This window comes from Gallus gallus, chromosome 2 (assembly GCF_016699485.2).
Source record: "Gallus gallus isolate bGalGal1 chromosome 2, bGalGal1.mat.broiler.GRCg7b, whole genome shotgun sequence".
NCBI lineage: Eukaryota > Metazoa > Chordata > Aves > Galliformes > Phasianidae > Gallus > Gallus gallus.
The window spans coordinates 27,320,883-27,346,193 of NC_052533.1; the positions used below are offsets into that span (position 1 = coordinate 27,320,883).

Sequence of the window (25,311 nt, forward strand, 5' to 3'; positions counted from 1 at the left end):
TAGAAGTTGAACCTCCTCACTAACATTCCATTACATTTTGTTGTGTGACAGATGGTGGTAGAGTGGCAGTCTGACAGCATGGCTTCTGACATGAAAGTGTGTATGAAGCAAAGGTGTGGAACTGAATTCCTCCACGGGGAAAAAAATGGCACTCACTGACAGTTGCTGAACATTTACAGAAATCAAGCAGCAGCCATGAGCACACTGAGGTGCTAGGTGGTGTTTCAGCAGTGGCAACAGTGACAGTGGACCACCCTCACTGGTGCAGATTTTTCTAAGAACAACATGCAGCTCTCGTTCATCACTGATGAAAACACACAGCTAACGGTGGTGCGAGTGTTGAAAAATAGTGCTTTTTAGCTGAGAATTTGCCCTATCAAATAATGTTACTGTGCTCTTTGTTGTAGTTTCCATGGAAATAAATAGGATGCTTTACTTTTGGAGCACTACATATGTGCTGTTTTGTAATAGCATGCCTTGGGCTCAATAAGGATCTGTGTTATATGTTCAGAAGACAAGGCACAGTAACCTGACTAGGTTCATAGATGCAGTACTCATTAGAAATTGATGAGAAGCATATTAACATGTTCTGAATTACAGTGACAAACCTTTCAAGAACAGACATTTTATAACAATGGAAACCTAGTCAAAGGAAGCTTTTGCAGTAGAGTGCATAGTTTCACAGGGGAAAGAGTTGGAGAAATATTCCTCCAAAGACAATTAACATAAGGACAGTCAGAGATGAAGTAAAAACATAAATACTCATATTACACTTGCATAAAGAAAAACATTTGAGAAAAATAAATAAATAAGCTCTGATCTCTTAACTGATCCGGGAAACAATTCAATTAAAGTAATCAACATGCCAGATCTCCCTTCCTGATTTGCTTAAGTAAGTTTGTATTTGCAAAAGTAGAATTAGATTGTGTATATATGCGAGTGCTTCCCTTCACTTCTTCTCCCAGAGGGAAAAATCAAACTTAACAAGCGATCATTTAGCAAATGTCAAGGCAGATTAAAGGACTTCAGGTTCCCAGAACTTTGACTACATTAACTATAGGATTTGTATGCATTAAAGCCACAAATCTGGCTCAAATTTAGCTCAGCCATCCTTTTGCTAGCTCAGCTAACCAAATTTCAATTGCGTCAGTATGGCTTTGGTCAGGAACTCTGCATTTGTTCCATAACAACTGCAGTTTGTGTTAGTTTCTATTCCACACACACATAAAAGAAACTTCATTATTGTATCACCATTTGAAAAGGCTGCATGAGCCAGATGAATAACATTAAAATAGTAATAAGAAAACTAAAGATTAGTTAATGTGGTTATGAGGATAAACAATGATGTTATCTCTACCACTTTGAAAACAGACCTAGGCAAACAATTCTTTGGAGATGATAAATTGTTAAAGGTTTATAACACAAGCTTACATTCACAGGAGACGATACATTTACAGAGTAGATTATGTTGTCAGAGAAAGTAAAAAAATCCTCCTTATTGCATGGTACAACAGAAAAAAATACAGGAACAGCAGTGATAGCTACAGTAGAACTCACTGATAACGACAACAGTATTATCTGATGCTCTGGAAGACTTTTTGCACACTGAGTACAACTCTGCACTGAACAGACTCAGAATCCATAGACTAACGCAAATGAACTTGAAGTACCAATACCATTATTGTATGCTGTTAAATTCAATTTCCTGCCAATTCATAAGACAACATCAGGAAGTTTCTCTTGGAGCAGGGCACAAAAGTCTACAAGAACTTAGACACTAGTAGGTACTAAGTGATGGTAAATCCTCAGATTTATAATGTAGTTTTCCTGTTTCACTAGATTCACACTATTTATAAATATAACTTTCCTACACAACAGGTTTTTTCTTAATTATTTTCAACAGATTTTGTCTGCAAATATTGTAGATAGAGTAACAATTATTAATTTGAAATCACATTTTATCCCCCTCTCCCAAAGAAAGAGATATTTTCCATAATACTTATTCATTTTTAAGGGAATACAATTTGAACAAAAAAAACTTGTAAATACTTTAACAGCAACTAGTAACATACTAATTTCCACCCTATTTTTTCCACACACCAAGAGCATTCCAAATTGCTTGGCTTTAATATTGAAATAAGAAATAATAAGTATAAGAATCAAGATGAGTCGAATTTTGGTGAGTTGAATTTTAAGTCTTCAAAATTATTTTTTATTTATTTTTTAACAATTTATAATTTTAGGTTGCTTCCATCGTAACACTGGAACTTGCAGAAGGAAGGACAGGCAAAGATTTTAACAAAGGATAAGACATTAACACTTAATATGATCTGTATCAGTCAAAAATAAATGGTTAGGAAATGTACTTCAATAGTCATTTGCAATAGCGGTTGCAGGTAGTGTTATCTGTACTTGAAAAAATACCTCATTTTCACTTTCAGATCACTGAAAATCATTTTTGAAGAGTTAAATATTTCTTCATTTATTTGTATGTCTACTAACTCAGGGAGAAATAGTTAACATCAGAGCTCAGAAGTTTTCACAGCGTACAGGCACAGGCAGGCTTGATATAGATCTGAGCTTTCTGACTACCATAAGAAAGATCTGCTAGGAGATGAGAAATTATTACAAAGTAGATTTCTCTCCTCTGTCTGTTAGAGAGGATGGGCATAAGTGACCATGGAAGCTGTTTTGTGAGGTATAGCAGTGGAACAAGGAAGCACGCAGTTGAGTTTTCTTGGAATTGAGAATGCCCTCACTGTTTTGTTTAAAACAAACTATCAATTTACCTTTCCTTCAGTTTGCTGAACTCAACCATACCTTTACAGCTAGTGTTTAGCCACCTCTTTACATCTATGGCAAGTTCTAGGAATGTCAATAAAAACACATTCCAGTATCATATTTAAGAACTAGAATCAGGAATAACTCCTTTTTATGGCCAACCTCATAAGTATGGAATTTTGACCAACAGTTTTTTTTTTTTCTTAAACATCAAAAGTTAAGCAGAACTTCTTGAAAAATATGTTAGTGGTCCCTATGACCGAAGTCATAGAACAGGCATTTCAACAGGCTTAGGTTTATGACTTACTAAAACAAGTGGGTAAGTACCTGTAGGAATGTATGAATATGCATGATATAAGCTACTGTGATTTTTTTCTATAATGGTTCTGCAAACATATCCTGTCATGAAACTTTGTTACAGAAGCCCACATCCTGATGACTATGTCTGAAAGCTCAATATTAAAATATTTCCCCTTTGTACATCACCTATAGCTACATCTAACTTTTAAAATGGTATAACAAATAAAAACCACACAAATAAAACACTACAGGACAACCTCCCTTCTCCCCCCTTCAAACAAACACAAACTTTTACACATTGTGCCCATTAGCTTGAGAGAGCAAAAAAAAAAAAAATGATGATGGCATGCATACACATGTGGGTATATGCCCTTATTTTCTTGAAAGGAGAAAGATTATATATAAACTTACCTAGCTCTCATTGAAGAAATTCTAGTTTTAAAGGCTTAGAGACTGTATTATGTCATAAGTATCTGGGCTTCACTAATTCCATGACTGCAGGGTTCTTTGTGATTTTGATTTTGCAATTGAAACTGATTGGCTGGCAGACAAAAGGACAGAAACAGCTGCAGCTGGTATTATTGATTATTTCCTCAATTTGAAGGAAGTAAAGCAGGAGGCTAACAACATTGCAGGACAAAGGCTAAGTTGTTGCTCTACATCTCTGGCAAAGCCAGTCACTGTCCACTGCTGCGTGCTTTGAATTAATTCATAACATGTAGCTATTATCATTTTAATAACATAGATTGTTGTAGAAGTCATAGGAACTTGCCTGTTATAATGGTGAGCTTTTAATCTTGTTATCATTTTAGTAAAAACTGAAATCTCTAATATGAAAGGACATTAAATCCAATATAAACATTCTGGAAACTGCTTTTGGGTTCTGTTATCAGCAATATGAATAACTTTCTAGCAATACACTGAGCTCATAATAGTTAATGCCTACCCCAAGAGGTCTTGCCCTTTGAATGAGAATTCTATCTTCCCAGATAAAATAGAAGATAACTCTCTAAAATGAAGTTACATTAGTAAGCCAAGATGGAAAAAAAAAATCAAAACAGGAAACGTGTAAATTTAGAACACAAGCAATACAAATGTTATTTGCTGTACTCCTCTTTTTTTTACCCCCTTCAATACATTGACTTGACATTAGCTACTCTTACGTAGAGCTTCAGTTTGAAGGAAGTAAAACAGAAAAATTGAATAGAGCCCATCTCCCTTAATGAAATGCACGTTAATGTGGATGCATAGTATAAACAGCAGCATGGACATACTCCCTTGGTGTAAAATTACGTTTGTACTTACACAGCTTCTTCCAACGACCTACTGAATGGAGGCCTCTCAGGCTATAGAAAAACATCAATTTACTGTAGGCATTATGCATTCATTGTTTTAAGATGCAATTTTGGAGCAAAATCAGCAAGAATAATCAGATGCTTCCTTGCAACCAACACTTACAATACATCTTAAAAATTACTGTACAGATACATTTATGCTAAATAACTTCAGACAAAAAGGTAGAGATTTGAGCAGTAGTCTCAGTCAATTCAGATATTCTCAAAGCTCTGCTGTGACAAAAACTAACTTGCCACTTCAGGCAATCTATTTCAGTTCCTCTCTCATTACCATTGCAAAGTTTTTCTAGTCTAGCTGAATCTCTTAATAGAATTTAAGCTCATCACTTGTTCTGTTCTTCCTGTACATACAGAACAGATGATCCCCTTCTGCTTTAAGGGAGCTGGAAGCTGTCCCCATGTCTGCTTTCAGTCTTTCCAAACTGTGTGGAGATCTTTCAAAGAAAAGTCCTCTAGGATCTGAGATCATGCTTAGGTGATCATTAAGACCGGATCCATACATTACTGGATTATCTAGAAACAAATATGATCTGCACAAGCAGATCTTAACATTTCTATTGAGAACACCCTGCATGTCCCCTACACCCACGGATTAACTGCTCGTATTCTCCATTTGCATTTTGGATCACTGTCCTTGCCTTCCAGTCAAAATATTGTCTACAATGCTAAACTAAACAAAGTAAGGTTTTCTGACCCTGTGGCTAGCTGGCACAGAATGGCTTCCTTCCATACAGTTAAACTCTCTTGTCCCAGATAACAGTATAGCTTTGTCAGTAGTGCCTACTGGGAACAGTCCCTGGCCTGCGCCCAGACATTGTCTAGGAAAGATAGTTTCCACTGGGGAGCATTCTTACTAATGAGCATCTGCCAGGGCTTGAGGCCTTTCCTTGTTTAATTTACAGCCATAAATGCAACCAAAGATGTTGACTCTGTCACATTAGAAGTTCATAGCCATTAGCCCTTTGGGATATAGTGTGCTGTTCCTCAGATGAACTACCACTTTAGAAAAAGCCTTGAGAAAACCACTATACCTCTACCAGACTTCTAGTTTTACTTCATAAATACTATAATGCCAAGATATTAACAACTCTCCACTTCCTAGGCACCATTTTTAGGATGGCCTAAGAATCAGACTAGACTGTATACCCATGCAGGGTCCCATGTTAGATACACTTAAAGACAATGTGAAACCTTGCTCAGATGCTGAGGAGCCTTCATAAACAAGAGCTGCAGATTGCCGTTCTTCCCTGTTGAAAAGTGAAGAGTGTCAGTAGCTAGCTAACAGAAAATGTTAAGGCAGACTCTGCTGATGTGAACCTTCTAATGGCATCAGGATGTTATAACTACATCAAAAGTACTTTGACTTTCCTGACCTATCCCTCTTCCTAAAAAGTAGAAAAATACACTGCCCAAACGTGCAGAGACCATCATGGAAGATGATGTTATACAAAGAGCAAGCTGTTGAAGGCTGGACATGAAAAAGCTGAACATCTCCAGACAATAAAGAAACTGCCGCTAGTGTTCTCTTGACTAAAAAGTACTGTCAGCATTGAGGTCAAGTAACCCATTGTACCTCTCCTACCATTTCAATTTGATACAATTGTGATATAATTTAGTAAGATATAATTCTTTAGGATTTCTTCAACCAAATAAGCTGTGATGTGTGCACACTGTCTTGTACTTGTGACTATTCCCACTGATTTGATGCCTTATACCAGTACTTGACACCTGTGAACATTACCAGTAATTCGGTTCTTGACCAGAGTTCATCTTGCTTGGTATTCTATTTCCATAAAAAAAAACATACTGGTCCACTATCTTGGCTTGAATTTACTATTTTAAAATTCCCTCCATCAGGTTCAAGAGCAATCTTCCTTTGGTACTGTGTTCCATAAGTTTACTAACCACTGTGTAAAAAACTTCAATTTGTTCAGACCGACAAAAAACCTGCCTTTATTTATTTTTTAATGAGCACCTTTCTAGCAATTCCCATTTATCATATGCAAGTACTCCAAAATAAAATTTAGCAGTGTGTTTGATTGTGTTTACCAAATTGCAAATGATTCTTGTAATATCCATCAAATTGAATTTTCTGTTAAATTTGGGCAGTCATATTGATGGCTGGACTATACACTGAATGTGATAGTTAGCAGTTTGGAAGTACACAGCCCTTCAGAGTATGTATCCACTAGTACAGTATTTTGTCACAATGTTCTATTGAATTCATTCTGGAACTTGTAGAGAAATGTTTTTGGGGAGTGGATAAAGATAACAGAACATACAGGAATATGGGATCACTGAAATGAACCAAACACAAATTAGGCACGTTAAAGGAAAAACATATGATCAATTAAATGTAGGCATTACGTAGACGGGAAGCTTAAATGTCATTTGTGAATACAATAATAATTTTTATTTTAGACAAAACATGATTTTCAAACTCTCATTTGCTTAAGATACTACATTTTTCTTTTTGTTTCCGAAATTTATAATTGCTCTAAGTTAAACAGTTAAAGAATACATTTCAGAGGTGGAAAGAAGAACATCCATGCTTTCTTTAGGGAGGGAAATACTACTCATTTAGATAAGAAATCATTTCCTTCTTAGCTCTTCTAGATTATGGTGTGAAACTACCACAGATTCTATCAACAGAAACAAACAAAATTACCCTGCAGTTTCAGATAAAAAGAGACAGTCAAAAATCACCACAGTGGGTCACAACTCTCTATTGACACTTCCAGACATGATCAAGAAAAGTAGAGAAGCAGGAATTCAATAAGTTGCATGTCATCATGATTAAGGGAAGACAGATAACAAATCCAGATTTGGAATAGAGTATCCCTTGTGTGTTTCTGCAGAGCTCATATTGTAACAGTACTGTTTCAGTAGTGATTCATGCCACATTTCAGATTTTTTTTACGTCACTGTAAAAGTGTTATGTAATTTTTATTACAAGTCAAATTGTTACAACGACTAGAAAATAGAGAGAAAGCATAAGACACCTGAGGATGATTTTGTTCAAGTTTTGTAGTCTCAAGAGATGATTTTCTGATTGAAAAAAGTTATCAGAAGAAAGTCACTGTCTGAAAGAGAACACATAACCGGGTGGTCAATTGTCAGGAAAGGAAAAAAGGCATAAAACTCTGTAAGAAAATAGCTGCATGTTGAGAGAACTCTCATAAATACAAAGCCTCAGTGCTCCCTTTTAAACTTCTCTGAATGGCTTATGTTCAGCATATTCAAGTCAGGTTGGGAACAGAGTTCATATTCATAAATGTGCAGTCAATAACCTGCAAACTGCCCCAGTAAGAAAGGTGTAGAAAGTGAGTGAAAAGTATTGGCAACTCAGTCATTCTATGCACAGACAGAGCCAAGATGCTAAAAGAATAGAGAATGCCTGAGAATGGATATAATACTAGCCTGTTTAGATTTTCCTAGTTCTCTGAATACTGTTGCAATGTCAAAATTGAGGATTTAATGCTGAGTTTCCCTGTGCTCCATCAGTCTGAGATTGTATGTTATTGTATAGGAAAAATGCAGCTAGGCTGAGCTAGGTCAGCTAACAGGGCAAATCCTACTGATTTCTGTTGAATGAAAAAGAGCATTTCCAAAGACAATGTAAATTAAAATCCTAGAGACAATTTGTGAAGATTTGTGAAGGTTATGCCAAAAAGGTAGCAATGGCCAAGCTGAACTAGCTCAGCATGACAATGTAAGTAGATGAAAAATGGTTTGCTGTGGAGTACCAGACAGATAACTGCAAAAAGGCACCAGTGGCACCCAGGAGTTCCTGCAAACAGGTTTTCAGTTAAACTCACTCCCTAAGCCTTTCCAGATGTGCAAGTTTCATATGCAAAGAGTAGAAAGATTTTGATAAATTCTAATATTGCACTGAGTGGCAGTTGTAGTAATGGGGTCTTTGCAGTTCTGTTTACAAAAGCTGCATTCATGCAAACACAGCCCCATAATCACTTCTCTGAGACATAGTAAGAGATACTGGCTTAACGAAAATAATTTTTTGTCTCCTGATGAGTAGAAAAGCTATAAGACAATGATGTCTGTAAACCCTGCAAAATTCTGTATCGATTACACTATTGTGCATGAATCTCTGTTCCCACAAATGGCATAAAATGTACACATTATATTTACTCCACTCCTTCTCACATGTGTATTTAATCTCTTTGAAAGTATGTGTAGTGGTCCAATTAGGACAGACAACAGAGGATATTCTCCCAGCTCGTATGAGACTAAAGGAGAAGCCAGAACATCTGAGTGCACGTGTCCTGCATGTCCTTCTGGAAGCACTGGGAAAAATCTGGCCTGGTACTGACACGTATTTTCAGTCTTTATCGATATCTTAATGCTATTCTCATTACAAGTAGGAAGGCCCATAGAAAGATAAAACTGCATAGCTGAAGAAGTTATATAAATTTTTACTCTGATTCAGCAGTACTTTGACAACAGTGAAGTTTCCACTGGTCAAAATGGAAACAGGATTAGATGGATATGCACGTGTGACTGTAGATTCCTTTGTCTAATGCTGCTTCACCTCTTCTGAAAAGACCTAATCTATTCTTGCATACCTAAAGAGGTATTTATTAATGTTTAGCTTCCTGTAGATAATTTGGCTGCTCTGTGCAGCCATAAAATTTTATGACAGTAAACATGAGATGTGTCTAAATTGCACAGAATTGTTTCTAGACTGCCTGCTTTATTTTTCTTTTACAGTGTCAGTCCCATTAAATTTACATTGGTGCTAATTTTACAAAAACTACGTGTCAAAGTTATTAAGGTGTCAAATATGCTGAGTCAATTCATTTTAGTTATGCCCCTCTGAATGACTGTATACAGTAATTTTGGTCTGAAATGTCTGTATGTAGAAACTCTGCAGCAAATGCTACTATGCTTATCCAGTTACTGCAGTTGTCAGAGGGATTGGTGATGACAGTGAGAGATCATTAAAATGAGACTATAATTGTTCACATCTTAAAATGGCCATCAGTGCACAGTGTTTTCAAAAAATAAAAAGCTGCTTATTTCTTACCATTTCCCAAAATCTACAGTGAGGGAAGAAGAAAAATAACTGTACTACTATTAAAAATAAAGCTGAGTGTTATACTACTGATGATCCATCACCTGCCAGGCCTGTGCAGGTATGGAAGTAAAACAGACAGCAGGGCACTCATGTGACTTACAGAAAGAACTACATACCATTTCAGAATTAACTGCTCACTGCACAGACTTCTATAAAGGTTGCAGAGAGGAGATTACAATTATGAAGAACAGATACAGAGCTGTGTATCTTTTGATAAGGTGACATTTGTGTTGAGTAAAAGCAAAAACTGAATCAAATGGGATTATTATTATTGTTATCATTATTATTACTTAAACAACCTATTACAGAACCATTTAGTGCTTACTTAGGTGAGAATTCCCAGCCTGGAAATCCTCAGCTGAAAGAAGTAGTAGAAGGCTTATAAGTTTGTACAAATCAAAGCAATTTTTTCTTCATACTGAAATTACTTCAAACATGGTTTGAGTTAAAAATATTTATCCTTCTGATCTAAATATTTTTATTTGTCCGAATTCAAAAAGCAGAATTTTCTTTGACCTAGTAAAACGTGGAACTACATATCTGTTCAACAGCTCATTTTGAACCCAGGGTGGGGAGCAAGTTCAGGAAAAAAAAACTTATCTAGACTTTCTTCTTTTTTTAAAGCATATCCAAGGCAGACCAATATTTCTGAAGTTCTGATTATGCTTCAGTGACATGATTAACCCATACACTGGCACAGTATTTTCCCAAGAAAAGGATCAAATATTCCCAAATCCTATTTTCCTAATTCCTCTTTCTGCTTGCTTTCCCTCATTCATTTTGCATCCATCTTTGGCTTGCATCTGTTTACACACTAGTCTATTATTTATCTTCAACGTAACAGTGCAGCAGCCACTGTATCCATTTCATTGCATTCTTGCACCCTTTGTTAGCAACTTAGTGCTTTCTTAAACTTATACATGGAATCAAGACAAAAAAGGCTATGGCTACATAAATGTGTTGTTTGAACTGTTACTACTGTTACTGCTTAGCAAGGGTAATACTGATTCCAGAGCAATGTTAAAATTGTCTGTTAGAAAGTTCAAGGCTTAAAAGCTCAACGAATGAGAAAAGCTAGAGACCCAAGATGTAGGAATCATTATACATTTCTGATGTTTAAAAAAAAAAAAAAAAAGAGGACATCCTAAGGGACCTGGTTTAGCAACAGAACTTCATAGGTCAGGTTGATGGTTGGACTTGATTTTGAAGGCCTTATCCAATCTAGATGATTTTATTTTGCTATGAAATACTCTGCTGTTAACTCTGAGAATAGAAGCAGATGATTTTATGTTCAGGTTTTGCCTCAGACATTTTGTACTCCATTCTATCAAAGGCTGCTATGAAGCTGTAAGAAAGCAGAGCCACAGACTTGTTCCTCCTCCTGTCACTTCCCTAACCAGGCTCTCCTGCCAGGCTACCTGGCTTTGCTTTGTAAACACAACAAAACAGAGCTCCTCTAAAAAGGACAACAAATTCCTTCAGCAATCTTACATAGACCTTGCCTGTTGTAGTAGGCGTCTTGCGGGGGTACGGGATATACGGGACAGGCTTCCATGGGAAAATATTATTTAAGAAGTTTAGAGAAGTATCACTAAAGCAAAACCAGCTCCTTGAGTCTATCCACTACAAATCTTTCTTGTATGAACATCAGCACAATTTTGTCCTATTTTTTAAGTCATAATCAGTTTCGATGTTATTTTTTCCTCTGAACACAAGACTTCACAGAATTCTAACTAGGTCTATACACTGTTTTATAACTCAAGAAAGAAGGAAACAAGGACAACCAAAAAGTAGCAGAATAAATATATATAAAGCCACCAGATATCTTATTATATCTTATTAAATAAAGTATTGAATGCACAGTGGAAAGTACTATTGGGAGGAAGAGTAAAGGAGGACTCTAAAAGAAATTTAGACAAATAACATAAGTAACAATTTTAAGGGAGCTATTACAACTTTGGAGAGAAAGGACATTTCATACCTCAAGACAAAGTAAACATGCGCTCAAAGTAAAGGTAACATCCTTTTCAGGCATTCATACTCATCTGTTGTGAGAACTCTTTTCATCTCTGTTAAGCAGCCAACATAGATATTTAGAGAAAGATACACTGAATCACTGAGTTAGTGACGATCTGGCAAACAGGTATTGGACCAGAGAGATTACCTCATTACAAAGGAGAAACAATATAAAGATCTTACCTGTGTCCTAGGCTCACAGAAGAGCTCCAAGAGAAGTGATCTCTATCTGGAGATCCTTCCTCCTTTGGAGTCAGCCCTTAAATGGGGTCTAGGTTCTGGTCACTCAGGTGAAATTGTGTTCACCTGTGCCCCTGCAGCTGACTCAGTGCTCGCCTCAGGTGGTCAATCAGAGGTTCAGGCCGTGAGTCAACAGTTCCCATACAGTGACATAGTTCTGTTCTAGGGCAGTTACTCTTCTAAGATTCTTATGTTTTCCATGTTAAAAATAAATAAATAAATAAAATTACAAAACCCACTATTTTTTTTGCTAAGAAGATCTTAGAAAAATATTTTTAATCTCTGTGTGGATAAATTTATTGACTGCACCACAGATCCTTTTGCATAAGCCAATTTTGTAGATTCAGAGAAGGTCAAAGTGAAAATAAACTCCGTAATCGTCTAAAAAGCTATTATGACCACATGGCACCATGCATACAAAGCCTACAAAGGAGAAGTCGAAAGCATATATTTGAGAAAGAGACTGTTAAATGCTCTTGTTCAAGAGCACTATAAAATGTAGGGGGGAAAAAAAAACGGCATAAAAATAAAATACTGTGCAGCAGAGTATTTTACTAGCAGCAGCTGTAACACAGACAGAAAAATATAAAAAATTACAGTGGATTATTGAACAGTTGTAGTTTTCACATTTCCACACACATCTACATAAAAAGCCAAGTGTGGGGCAAATCTACATTCCTCAGTTCAGAGCATGCAAGATACTAAATAGATTTAATTTGTTTAACTCAGTAAATCAATGACCTGCCTGCAGGCTGACATAATTTTCCTTCAGTATTACTAGTCTCTGGTGGATAACAATTTTGACTTCATCTTCTATAAAATGATGTTTCTCTAAATTACCGAGCAATCCAGATTTCAACATTAGGCCAAATAAATCATCCAACTCAAAACAGTCTTAAGAAACAGCCCTCGCAGTGCCCCAGCAGTGATCCCCATACTGACTGTGCTGGAGGAAAGGGAATTCAGGCTACACACTCAGTATGTTCATCTTTCCACAGTACAGATTGTTGGCTGTAATGTCTGACTGCATTTGCAGAGTCTGATGCTTTTCTTACACAACCAATGGTAAAATCCAAAGCCCCAGGTCTTCTACTTAGGTGTGAGCTATTACTTCAAACAGGGTAGAAACCTATCAAGCTTGCATTGTAGACAATTATCACCAGAATCTCAGACTCATCAAAACAATTTCTGACAATATGACATAAGCCTTTAAGAAATGTGACTATTCATAAGTTACATCAGTAACTGAACAAAGGAAAATTGTAAGATGCAATTGGTGACCTCAGAAGAGTCCTGATATCTAAAATATAAGTACCTCTCTTACAACTTCCCAAATCAATAATAATAATGTCTGAATATGAAGTTAGATCTTCTAAATTCAATAGAAATGTCAGTGACAGTAAATTTTATGGAGGCCTCATACCCATAGACATGAAAGCTCTTCAATCAACAGAAGAAAAAGCCTGGCTGTGTCCCAAGAACACCTAATGTATCTTGAGTGTAGAACAGGCATCCCTGCTTGTGCAAGAAATCACGTCTCTCAGAATTAGGTGTCTTAAAAACACAAATATTCAGCTTGGGAGGAAGAGTCCTTTTATTTGGGTTTAGGCGCTGATGAAGGAATTAATTCTAATTGTACCTTTGTGTTCAGAATCTTTTACGTTTCGGGACTTTTTTTTTCTTCTTTTCATTTACAAAATGAAAGATATTCTTACTGCATGACGCGATTCCATGATCTGGGGACTGAAGAAAAACACCAAATGTCTTGAGAGCTGGCAGCTTACAGAGTGTTACAAAACAACCCCCTGAGCCAACTAGACTGAGAGATGTTGGCCTTGCACAGTAACTATAACATAACGATAAATGTTTAACTTAAACATCTATAGCACAACGAAGCCATTTCTGCTTCAAATGCTTATGTAGAAACTCTGTTAGGTTAACAGCAGATGTCACAGCATGCAGAGTTCTCATGAGAAGATGCACGGTTACCCCAAAGAGGACTAAGCAGAGTTCTGTCTCTGTTTGTCCTGTGTCAACCAGAAGCATACCATAGAAGAGATGAAGGCAGAAGTCACATGATATCTTTACAAATATGCAGAAATCTGGGTGCAACTAAGCGCTGCTGTTGTCTCAGGAGAGTGCAGTTGAACTCTAGATGGGTGCAGCAGTTCTGTTCTCATCCAAGCAATTGACTGAACTCAGCTGGTGCAACAGTGCTGCATGTTGCACTGAATTTTGTTGCAGCGGTTGATGTACATGTATATATTATTCTTTAGTATTCAGATCGCAGTTCTCTTTTTCCACTGAATCTCTCTTCCAAAGGAATGCATTGGAAAATGTACGAACAAAAGAAAACCAAATGTGCTTAAATAAAAGCTATTTAATTCCTGTGTTTGCTGGCTTGCCTTTGTTACTTATTCAAAGATTACACTGAAATACATAAAACCACTCACATCAATTAAGGGAACAGATTTGTGCCATTCTCCTAATCTAGAAGATTTCTCTGAGAAGGATGTCTGAAAGCATGATAGCAAAGATTAAAAGAACACCTGTCAGCTGAAAGTCACCAAAATATTACCTGCATTGAATCCATATCCAAACTAAGAAAAGACTGAAAAACTTGTAGTAGGTATCAAAATCATGATAATTCAATTGTGGAAGAAAAAATGTTTCCATCATTTTTGCAATAAAAAATTCAAAATACTGAAATTTCCCCAAAATTCTTAACAAATTTGGTTCTAAACAATTGGAAATACTTTAATAACACTGAAATATTTTATTTTTATACTGGCAAATGATTCATTTTAAAACAATATATATGATCCATGTTACATTTCAAGAAATTATTGTAGTATAAATAGAAGCTTAAAAATATCAAAGCACAGTAGAAGGGTCAAAACAATTACATAAACATTTTATTTTCATTGAGTAACTCAATTAATTAAATTCATTTTTTCTAATGTGTTTCAAATAAAACTTCAAGTGAAAGGGATATAGCAGAGAAGTTTCTAAACCCTGCTAAATATATCCCTGCATTATTTTTTCACTGCACTTACTAACAAAGATAATAGATTTATTAGTGATGCAAGAAAGAAGCAGAAAATACTTTCTTGGTAACAACCTTAATCTTCCCTTGATTTAATTCTTTTCTGTTGGTGTTCATAGTGGGGGCCTGATACTGCTGGGACACATTTATGTTATTACTAAAATGAGGAAAATAATGGCTTACCTGTCAAAGTATATATTTGCTCAAACAAAAGAGCTTTTTGCCATCTTAGTATTTTTTATGTGAATTTGCTCTTCCTCTGGTAATTATACTTCATAGAACTGTGAGCAGAGTCAAGAGAACTAGCTCTATCCTGAAACACTTGGAAAACCTGCAAACAAATAAGCAAGCAAGCATCTACTGCACATTTGTATTCTTCCTTGAAGAACAGAAATAATGACCCCAAATTTTTGTACAGAGTCAGGCCAATAATGAAAGTTAATGACTATTGATACAGTGAGCTATCAAGTGATTCATTTAACATTAATGCTTTCCTTTTTCTTGCTCTGACAGAGAGGAAGCAACCACTGTAGTGTACATTTATGGACTTCTAAAGGTGTGTGCTTTGTGAAACTAAGCACATATATGAATTCACATAGTATGCCAGTAATAGATCTCCTGAATGATAAAGTATATGCAACATTTAAATTACATTAATTAATGTATAGGGTCTCAGATCCTAGGAAACCAATGCAAGTATTTATGAGAACACTTAGGTACACATGCAAATCCAGTGAACATAAACTGCAAACAGTGCGACAGGTTTGTTTTATTAAAGCTAAGAGCACACAATTATTTAACCAAATAACATCTACATAGGGTTGAATTTGTTTGAGGTTATACTGACATCACAAAGACTTTTGTTTGAATAAATATATTCATTTGAAGAATATATTCATTTGAAGAATGTAATTTCAAAAGTACTTTGAGAAAGAACTTAAGAAGTCAACAGCTCTGGGTAATTACATAATAAAATTTCAGGAAATTAAATCTGTTAGAATAGGGGGGAATCAAAGAGGGTAGGTGGGGAAGAGAAATGGCACCTTAATTCCAGTTGCTTTTAAGCATTTAACACTTGAAGTCAGTTTGCTTGTTGCTCCAGGTTCTCTCTACAGTAAATGGAGCGGAATGGGCAGTTCCAGCTGGTGATCCTATATGAGCATTAAAATGCTTAAATATGCATTTATGAATTCTGCTTTTCCCAGCTGTACCCTAATGATTACAGAAAAACAATTTATCTGCAGATAAATATGAAATTCACTATACTGTACAAGGAAACATGCAATCAGTAAAAAAGACACAACTCCTCACATCTCAGTTCAACTTTTTTTCTTTTTTTTTTCTTTTTTCTACAAAGCAAACTACTCAGGGACACAGAGGTTTTGGAAGTTAGTGATGAACAAGCACATATTTCTGATCCAAAATGGATTCTTACTGGTCTGTATTTCCACCATAATCCCTACTCCACTTGCATACTGCATAACATCAGATGTAGCAGTATCACCAACAGAATAGAACATTTCACGTTAATCTAGCAAGAGAACGGTAAGATAAGAACAATCAAGACTAATTTTAGTAAAGTCAAGAAACGTCTGGAAACTGAATGTGAAAGGCCACTGAATGACAGGTGCAAAGCTCTAACAGCAGTGAGGTGGAAATGATGACTTTTAGAATTGGTTTTAACATTGCCTCTTAGCTCCAATTATGCTGTGATGAAATTAGCTTATGTTTGTTGACATGGTCATTGCTGGTACCCAATTTGCCTCTGCAGTTCTTAGAGCAGTATATGCCAATTACTAGCAAAGGAAGTGGCTTTTCAGGACTCAAAGAAATGAAAGACAAGGCTAACATGCTACTTGTTCACAGGATCAAGGAATGGTGGATTATCAAATAGAGAAAATGTTTGTTGATTCATGATTCAAAGGCAAAATTGAACCCATGCAGATGGAGGTTACTGGGAATTGTTCTAATTAGCAAAGTGCAACAAGATAGATCATCTGTTTCTGCTTCCTCTCCCAAGTGTCCAAATATATCTCATCAAGAACAGCTGCCAGAAAACAAACAAATAAATAAATAAACCAACCACATGAGATAAAAGCATCATGAAAACTAGCAAGCACCAACCATGGTTTATTTGGAAACTGAAGCAGTGCTTCACTGTGAATTCCTACCAAAGAAAGAGTCATGAGCTTACCTCAATATTCAGAGTGCATATTCTAAGTGCATTCCTACAGATTTAATCCAGCTGTTTTTAAATGAATGAAAGGATCTATAAGCAATCAATAATAAACTGGCATACATAGACATATGCTCTCATTAAGCTGGCAGAGACTTATGTAAATAATATATTTCTCCAAGTCATTGTGAGAGACCTTCAATACCACCTTCAACTCTGAGTTATTCCTCCTTTGAAATTGATGCTACTTGAAGCTAAAAATGTCTATAAAAACAGTACAATTTGACATATTACAAAATACATTTTCAAAGGAAAAAAATTAACTCCTCTCCCTTATCTTTATGATGCAATCATAATTCAAAACATCTCACTTTGTATAAGTTACCATTATTAATGTGTTCATTTTGAAACCTCACATCACACAGAAATGTTTTATTAAAGAAGAAAGAAGAAAAACGTACAGTTTACTTAGGAAAAAAAGGCTAAATAAATAATTCATGTCTGGATGTACTGAATTCTAGCCTTTTAGAAGGTGCCAACAGATGGTTTACATTTATAGAAAGCACACTTGCTGACTTTGAAACAGAAATTAAAATTCATAAAATGTATCATTAGCTCTTCTTGGAAGCACCATTATGCTTACAATGAGTACTTGGATTTTCCCAGGTGAATAGTCTTTAATCATAATTTTACCAAGGAAAGGGTGAAGCATGTTACTTCCAAGTTACTATTTTGTGTTTGTAAGTATGAAGTTAAACTGATCTAATGATTACGTCAAAGGATGAATTGAGAAACCTGGAAGCTAGACTAAGGCTGATGTTTTCAGCTATTACAAATTTCAAAGCATGTTTAGAGTGAAGGACATAGTACCTCATGTACAATAAACTGTAGCTTTAGCTTATAATCTCTCTGTTTGTACTGAACACCATAACCACCACAGTAAACTGTGAGACTGCAGCCCATGTAAAAGTGGGTGTGCAGTTCTCATTTAATTTCAGTAACTCCCAAGTGTTAGCACAGCAAATATAATAGCCTTCATCTCTAGTTAGACTAAAAGTTTGCACCTAACAGGGTTGTGATTAAAGCTTACTTTACACCTATAAAACATACAGAGATTAGCTTTCATTAAGTATTGTCACACACCTTTTTTCTTGCTCCATAGTAGATTTACTGTTTGATAGATAGATACAGCAGAGTAATATCAAGAAACATAAACGAATTTCAATGGATGGGAGACTTTGCTATCATAAGCTCAGGTATAGGACAGAAGTACCCTCTTTTTCTGCAGAAGGCAGTAAAATTTAAAAATAATTTAAAAAGTTTTGTCAAAAAAGCGTTGACAAAATAAGAACCACTAAGGCAATACTACAGGTTTTAGGACCCTAACTGTAGGAAAGCCTTTTTATATCTGCCCACAGCTCCTAAATGACTGTTGATTTCAACTGGTGTGTTACCATGGAGTGATATCTGATGCTTCCAAATGTATGAAAGCATGTGATCTGTGGACAAAATCCACAAACGTTTTCCAAAAAGTAATTACACACAGAAGAAAATAATCAGTACAGGTCATCCTAGTACCAGCACCTAAGTTAGACAACAGAAATGCCCCATGGTGCTCCTACTGAACATACTTGACATCTGTGATCTATTAGGTTTGCATAGCATTTAAGCACCTCTTAATGCTACCCTCAGTCGAGCAAAGTTTAATAACATACCAAAATTTAGAAGGAAGATTAATTATGGTTATTTCTCATCTGAATTACCATGGCCACAAAATTCTATTCAGGACGTGACACAGGGTATGCTAAGCACTGTGCAAACAAGGAATCAGTGTTTATTCTTGCTTCCTTGTGTGCTTAAGATGTTTTTTTGTTGTTGTTGTTTTTTGTTTTTTAAATGAATGCACCTTGCTTATAAAGAAAAGCCAGGTAGTGTTTCTCCACGTTCTTCTCAGTGGTGGTCCTGGACTAGTCAGGCTAATGAAAGCATTTCCAATCAGTCAAAATTCTTGATCTTCTTGATCACAGGATAATTATGATCGATCAATATGGTGTGATCCATGACAGCACAAATGCAGTCCCTGGTGTCAAGGAAACATCAGATAGAATGAATGTCTCTGTGTCAAAAATTAGAAATAATAATAACGAAAGATCAACTAAAGCAGTAGCTGGAAGGGAGAGTAATTGTTAGAATGATCTGAAACAAAAAAAAAAAAGGATCTTTGCTTACCCTCTGTAAACAAATCACTGGACCAGAAGAAGTAGCAAAGTCAAAAAAAAAATAAAAAAAATAAAAAAAATAAAACAGCCTAAGAACTATGGATCTAGATAGACAGAACAACCAAACTGATAATACACTAATTTAAAACTGTCAGTTAAAGTAATTCCCACAGGACAACAAAACAAAGCAAACATACACAAAAAAATTTGGGATTTTAGAGACTTCACTTTTCTCCAGTAGGCATAAGATCTCCCAGCAAAACTCACATCTTTTTCACATATAGTTGATCTTTGTAGCTTTTTCTCCACATTACATCAGCTGCAAACTAAGGTGACCTACATATTCACTTAAACATGTTAAAAACCTAAACCTTTTATCTCTTCACTTCACTGTATGTATTTGATACTTCCTTGTAGATAGGGGAAAGCCAAGCCAACTGCTACTAATGTTGTCCCCGTTACTTATAGCCATGCTAAAGATACCTTTACTTACAAGCCTCAGCAGAGCAATATGTATTACATTTAGATCTAGACTGAGTCCTTCACTGTCCATCCTCCCATTCACTGTTCAAACCCATTTTCCCCAAAAGCCTACTCTTATTCTGGAGAAAAAAGTACAGTTTTTATATATTATCTAAGAATTGAGACTTCTATCACTTAAGCAACATCAAAAGACAAAAGTTAACACCACAATTACTATAAACTGCTGAGATGTGAGTGCAAGCTATTTTATATAACTAGCTTAGACAGGTGAAAGTGAAACGCAAGTGAAACAAGTGGAACATAGGACAATAATTTACTCGAGACCGTGCTTTGATACCCAAAGCTGGAGGCAACAGATTCAATTAGAGGAAATAGTTATTTCTAATACATTTTATAATTGCTACTGAATTCAAGTCTGTTATCATTCTCTTTGAGTTTTTCTGCATTGGAGTCTTTGTAAACTAATAAAACTGAGATGCTATCATGAAAACGATAATATGCTGTGGCTCTTGAAAATAATAGAGAAGATAGAAAATAATGGAGAAGCTCCCAGTTCAAATAGTCTGATTCAAAATCTCTTTCACAAGGCCTTCAGCACAACATTTTTTAAGTCTATACATATCTTCCATGACTAAGAACATACAGAAAGTGAACGACCTACATGGTCTGTTTCAGACACCTGCTCAGTTCTAGCAGCTCTCAAGAACATCTCGAACAGCAACAGTCATTCCACTTGTCCTTGATGTGAGCCAGCCAAACACACTGGTCCAAAAATAACTAGAAAGGACTGCCTTGCCCTGTCAGTGGGATGAAGATGTGGACAGTTCACTCTGAGAAGGACTTTAGAGCCTGCCACATATGTGATTGACTTCACTGGACTCTTTGCACAGGGACATAAGCTGTTTCTCTCCCACTGAGATCAGAATATGAACATTCTCAAAGCTCTGGAGTATTTTACTGGGTTAGATTCAGGTCCATTATTAATATCTAATTTCCTGACTGATATTAGGAGCCTCATTAATAGTCTTAAATCTGATCATTAATATCCCACATTGGTTGTTAAAAAACTGAAAGTTCTTAAGGTCTTTAAAATATTTTTTCCTTAAAATTAAGACATATTTGTATATCTAAGTTTCCTATAACTCAGAGAAAATTAGCAAGACTAAAAAAAACAGTCTATAAAATGTTTTCTTGTACATTCATTTATTCCAAACAAGATAATATACTGATTCAGTTTCTTATAGAACACCTGCAAATTATTGTGTTGGAAACCTGCCTGTTACTAAAAAGGTTATGAATAGCATAAATCATTTTAGACACAAGATGCCCTACATGGTTGCTTATTATGTTTTATACCATATCATTTAATAAGTGTACAAAATAGGAAATGCTGTTGAATGTTTCAATTTGCCAACATTCAGATACAATCCTTTTGTCTCCTTTAGTCCCAATTCTCCTGAGCTCTTAGTCTGCTTGAAAGAGTGAGCATATTTTCCCAAACACAGACAAATAAACACACATTTTTATATTTATCTAACAGTAATGTTATTCACAAATATATTTCTACTGGAAAAATAGTCACTTAAAATTATTCCTACTCTGAGGTCCTTTCTGAATGATGAAAGCTTCACAGGTAAACTGGGTCACATGTTCTGAAGTATTTCATTTATTAGTTTACACAACTTACATACTGATACTGCTGTATCAAATATAAGATAAGAGAGGAAGAAACTCATGCCCACTTTTGGCTTGACTAGCACATAAGTCTCTCCTCATCATTGCAATGTATTCCAAAGCTTTTCCTAAATCATATTATTCTCACTACATCTGTAGAGACGTACCTGTAGGAATAATAATCACAGTGACTTTAAATGGATATACTGGGGTCATAATTGCTAGTTCCTATTGAAAAATTTGCTGCTTTTGGGAACATAAGAGAACCTCTTTGTGGGAGAAAGAGATAACTAACAACACTGCCATCAAAAACTTGTAGTCATTACTGATGAGTTCTGCAGCATATTGATCTGCTGTACAGAGAAGCTATGAGCAGATGTTCCATACTAGTTTAGATCCCTCACCTGAAGTCTCTCTGGCCCCCACCTGCTCCTTGTGATCTTTTGGCTCAGCTGCTGGAAAAATGCACATCTGTCATGGCCTGATTCAGCTGAGTGCCACCTGGTTTGCATCATAATGATGCACATCCCACACTTAGAAATAACTAGATGATAGCATCTGAAAGCTTTATTAGCATTATCTCAGACACAAATGTAAGTGAAATATTGACATATTAGGGTAACTTATATATTAGGATGGGGGATTAGACAGGAAAGTCTAAGTTTATCTCAAGGTTCCTTTTAGACCATTCTGCCACAGCTGCATTAGTGGGCTGGTTATGTGAGCATCTTTTGTTTCATCTAGTATATCTTCACAAATAGTTCTGAAGGCAACACCCCAGTCAAAAAGTAAACCTAGTAACACATCACCATATCTGTCTCTCAGAGTAATAGGTATGACTGTAACCCAATTCATCTGATCCGTTTCAAATGTCTACATTGGGAGCACAGCGGGAATTGTTAGGCAGTCAACTACAGTGCAGTTTCTGTTGAAACATGCGTGTGATGAATCTCAGAGTCGATGACTGTATGCCAAGGTTTGCAAGACAGACTGTGCACCTAAAAAAGTCTTCTTGTCTTCTTCAGTTTCCTCTATTAATTTTAGGAGATCTTCGTCTAGCTAGATCTTACCCAGAATATAAAGGTTGATTAGAAATAGCTGTATGCTAATCTGGAACAGTTATATAATACACGTTCTTGAAGGCAATTATTCTTACAGCATGGTAGGAAAGAACAATCAATTATATGCAACAAAAAAGTCTAGACATTTACTGTTTATTTTCTAAAAAAACTATGCGGTATTCACTATAAAATGAATAGAAATGAATTGTTTTTTAATTTATTTCTAGTAATAAAGTAAGAACTAATAGTGCGTGCCACCACTGCCAACTAGGAGCTGTTTTTTGTTGTTGTTGTTTTTTAAAATAGGATCTTTAAAAACAGAGATCATTCTATTTCCTTATTTCCTCATTCATTTATATCGTATTTGGTTTACGCACATATAAGTATGCACATCCAGAGGATATTCTGCTTTCTAACACCAGCATCTATTTCTATTCAAAACTGGCATGATTTCTGAGAAATTCAAGATTTTTCACGAGCATTAAACATTAAACTCACATATATCAGATCTTAATTTTGGGTCAAACTAATAAATGGGTTTTGACTAAATCTTTCCAATCTTACTAACAAAATAATTTTAATTGGACTACACATGGGTTTAATCCTACATACTAGCAGTACTCAATGGAAATGAAAGAAACTACATGAGACTGAATAACTCTTTTATGTGTTAGGTCTTACTATGTCTAAACTTAAAAAAAAATAAAAATTAAACAAATAATGATTCAAACCTTATTAGAAATATTAAACAAATTTGGTTTTGTTTTTGCTAAATAAGAAATAATAACTACAGGATTTTGCTTGCATGAATACATGTAATGTTGCCCTACACACAACTGTTGCTGAAAAACTGTTGCAAGACTGCTCCTTAAACTTCTTAAAATCTAAGTCAGATCATCCTCACAAAAAAGTTGTTTTTGTTTTTTTTTAATAGACAAACAAACAAACAACAAACAAACCAAACTAACAAACCGTGTATAAACAAGTTGCAGATATCCCAGAAATACATGCAGGGTTTTCTGTGGAAGCTCAGCATGTTTCAAAATAGTTGTTCAGAGACCCCACTGCAGTTGCCAGCAAGATTGGCTCTCACCACTGTCATTCCCTTAACTATGTCTACTGACATTCCACTTTTGTCTTCAAACCAGATGTCATCCATTACAGAGAACATTCTCTCCACAGGTGCATTAGTGTCTCTGTATGCCAAAACAAATTCAGCAAGGAGCAGAAGATTTCATAATGTATGGTATTTTTTTAAATTATTTACAATTTTCACCCATCTTTCAGTGAGCTTCCTGCACCCAAAACCCCACAACTGAGGGAAGAAGAGAAACCTCCAGCAGACAGACTTCCATTTCAGATAGCACAAAGGTTCCATTATTTAAAACTAAAATAAAAATGAATTTACCCTCCCTGTGGTTTCAGAACTGTGTTCTGCATGCTGTTAAGAAGATGCAGGATTTTGTTTTAAGAAAAAAAACTCAGTTTTGAATACCAGTAACCTAGAAGACAAATATTGCAGTGAGATATTTAGTACTGAAAGGGGAAAAAAAACAAAACAAAAACTTTTGAAGATTAGACTTGCGTAAATCTGCATAACCAACTTAGCCCAAGTAGCTTGTGATACTAAACTTATGCTATAATGTAGGGAATTCTAAGCCCCCACTACAGTAAATGTGATAGCGCTGCAACTAACAAATAAGTCCATTCGGGTACTCATACTGCTGTCTTAACACTGGGCTACCTCCTCAACAAGAATAACCATAGCCATAAATGCATGAAAGTCAGTGGGACTGGGACTGAATTTTTCAGGTCAAACAAGATGTGCCCCTGCTTGTGCTGCATTATACTGCTTGCACATCTACCACCTCCTGTCTTCCACTAACTTGGGTTTGGTCTGTTTGAGGAAATTTGTGCAGAATAAGCTGGTATCTGTACTTAAATAGCGACTCCTTTTTAGACTCTCGTAGTTCATACTAAAAATGTTTTTTTTGGTGTGTGGGGGATAGTGACGGAGCACTTCCAGTGCTGTTAAATCATACATTCAGCAGTTCTTCCTAAGCAGAGGCCTATATATTCAGTGCTAATTACTGCTGACGCTGCATGGATGCAGATGCTGATGGCTGTGATATTAGTATAAACACAGACTGTAATTAAAAGACCGTGGCTCTATACAAACATTTCTTCCTAAGCATCCTGTGCAGTGACACGGATTTCAAAATCTGCTCAGTATGTCAGGAAAGAATTGAAGGTGAAAGCATACAGTTTTTACATGTTCTTAACTTTCAATCTTAAAGAGTATTTCCAGTTTTTGAGGCTGGGAATTTTCTAAATGCAAAAAGACAGTAGTGAATAATGTATTGCTTCTCTTCCAAGAATCTAGACAAATATTCAAATCCTGCTTCTGCTATTCTTATAATAGACGGCAAAAACTGCCACTGGTTTCAGTTTCAGGCAGTTAGAACATATGAGTAATATTCAATAGCCACGAGATTGTATTTTTTTTCCCCTAAAGGAATACTATTCTTTATTTTCCTCCCAGTTTTTGAGCCTTTAAGATTTTCAGGCATTTTGTCTGCAAATGAAAGAAGAAAAAAAAAAAGCCTTACTAAATATCAGCTATCCAGAAGATCTTGAGGTGTGAGTACAGACTCCATTTGTGGCAAAATAATTTAGGAGATGCCTGGCCTTTTCCAGAGGGCACCAGACAGACAGGAGGTACTTCACCTACTAATTCTGGAAAGCTACTAAACCATTACCTATGTGATAAATTTGGTCTGCATTACTGACAGCAGTCTGCTGCTTGGTTTGAAAGAATGTTCATCTCTTATCCTTGCCTCCAGGAGACTGAGATTGTTTCTATGG

At 35.8% G+C, this 25,311-nt stretch overlaps 1 protein-coding gene across 9 annotated transcripts in view; it reads right to left on the reverse strand.

Moving 5' to 3' along the window:
- Window positions 1-25,311, reverse strand: part of DGKB (diacylglycerol kinase beta) — a 343,763-nt gene that overhangs the window by 41,045 nt on the left and 277,407 nt on the right. The window contains exon 25 of one of the 9 annotated variants that reach the window (XM_046937772.1): window positions 13,364-19,089. The exons of the other annotated variants lie outside the window; for them this stretch is intronic. Within the exon in view, the coding sequence (XP_046793728.1) occupies window positions 19,052-19,089 (38 nt within the window). The 3' untranslated portion in view covers window positions 13,364-19,051. Of the gene's footprint in view, window positions 1-13,363; window positions 19,090-25,311 lie in introns of those variants that run through there. 9 annotated transcript variants of the gene reach the window in all.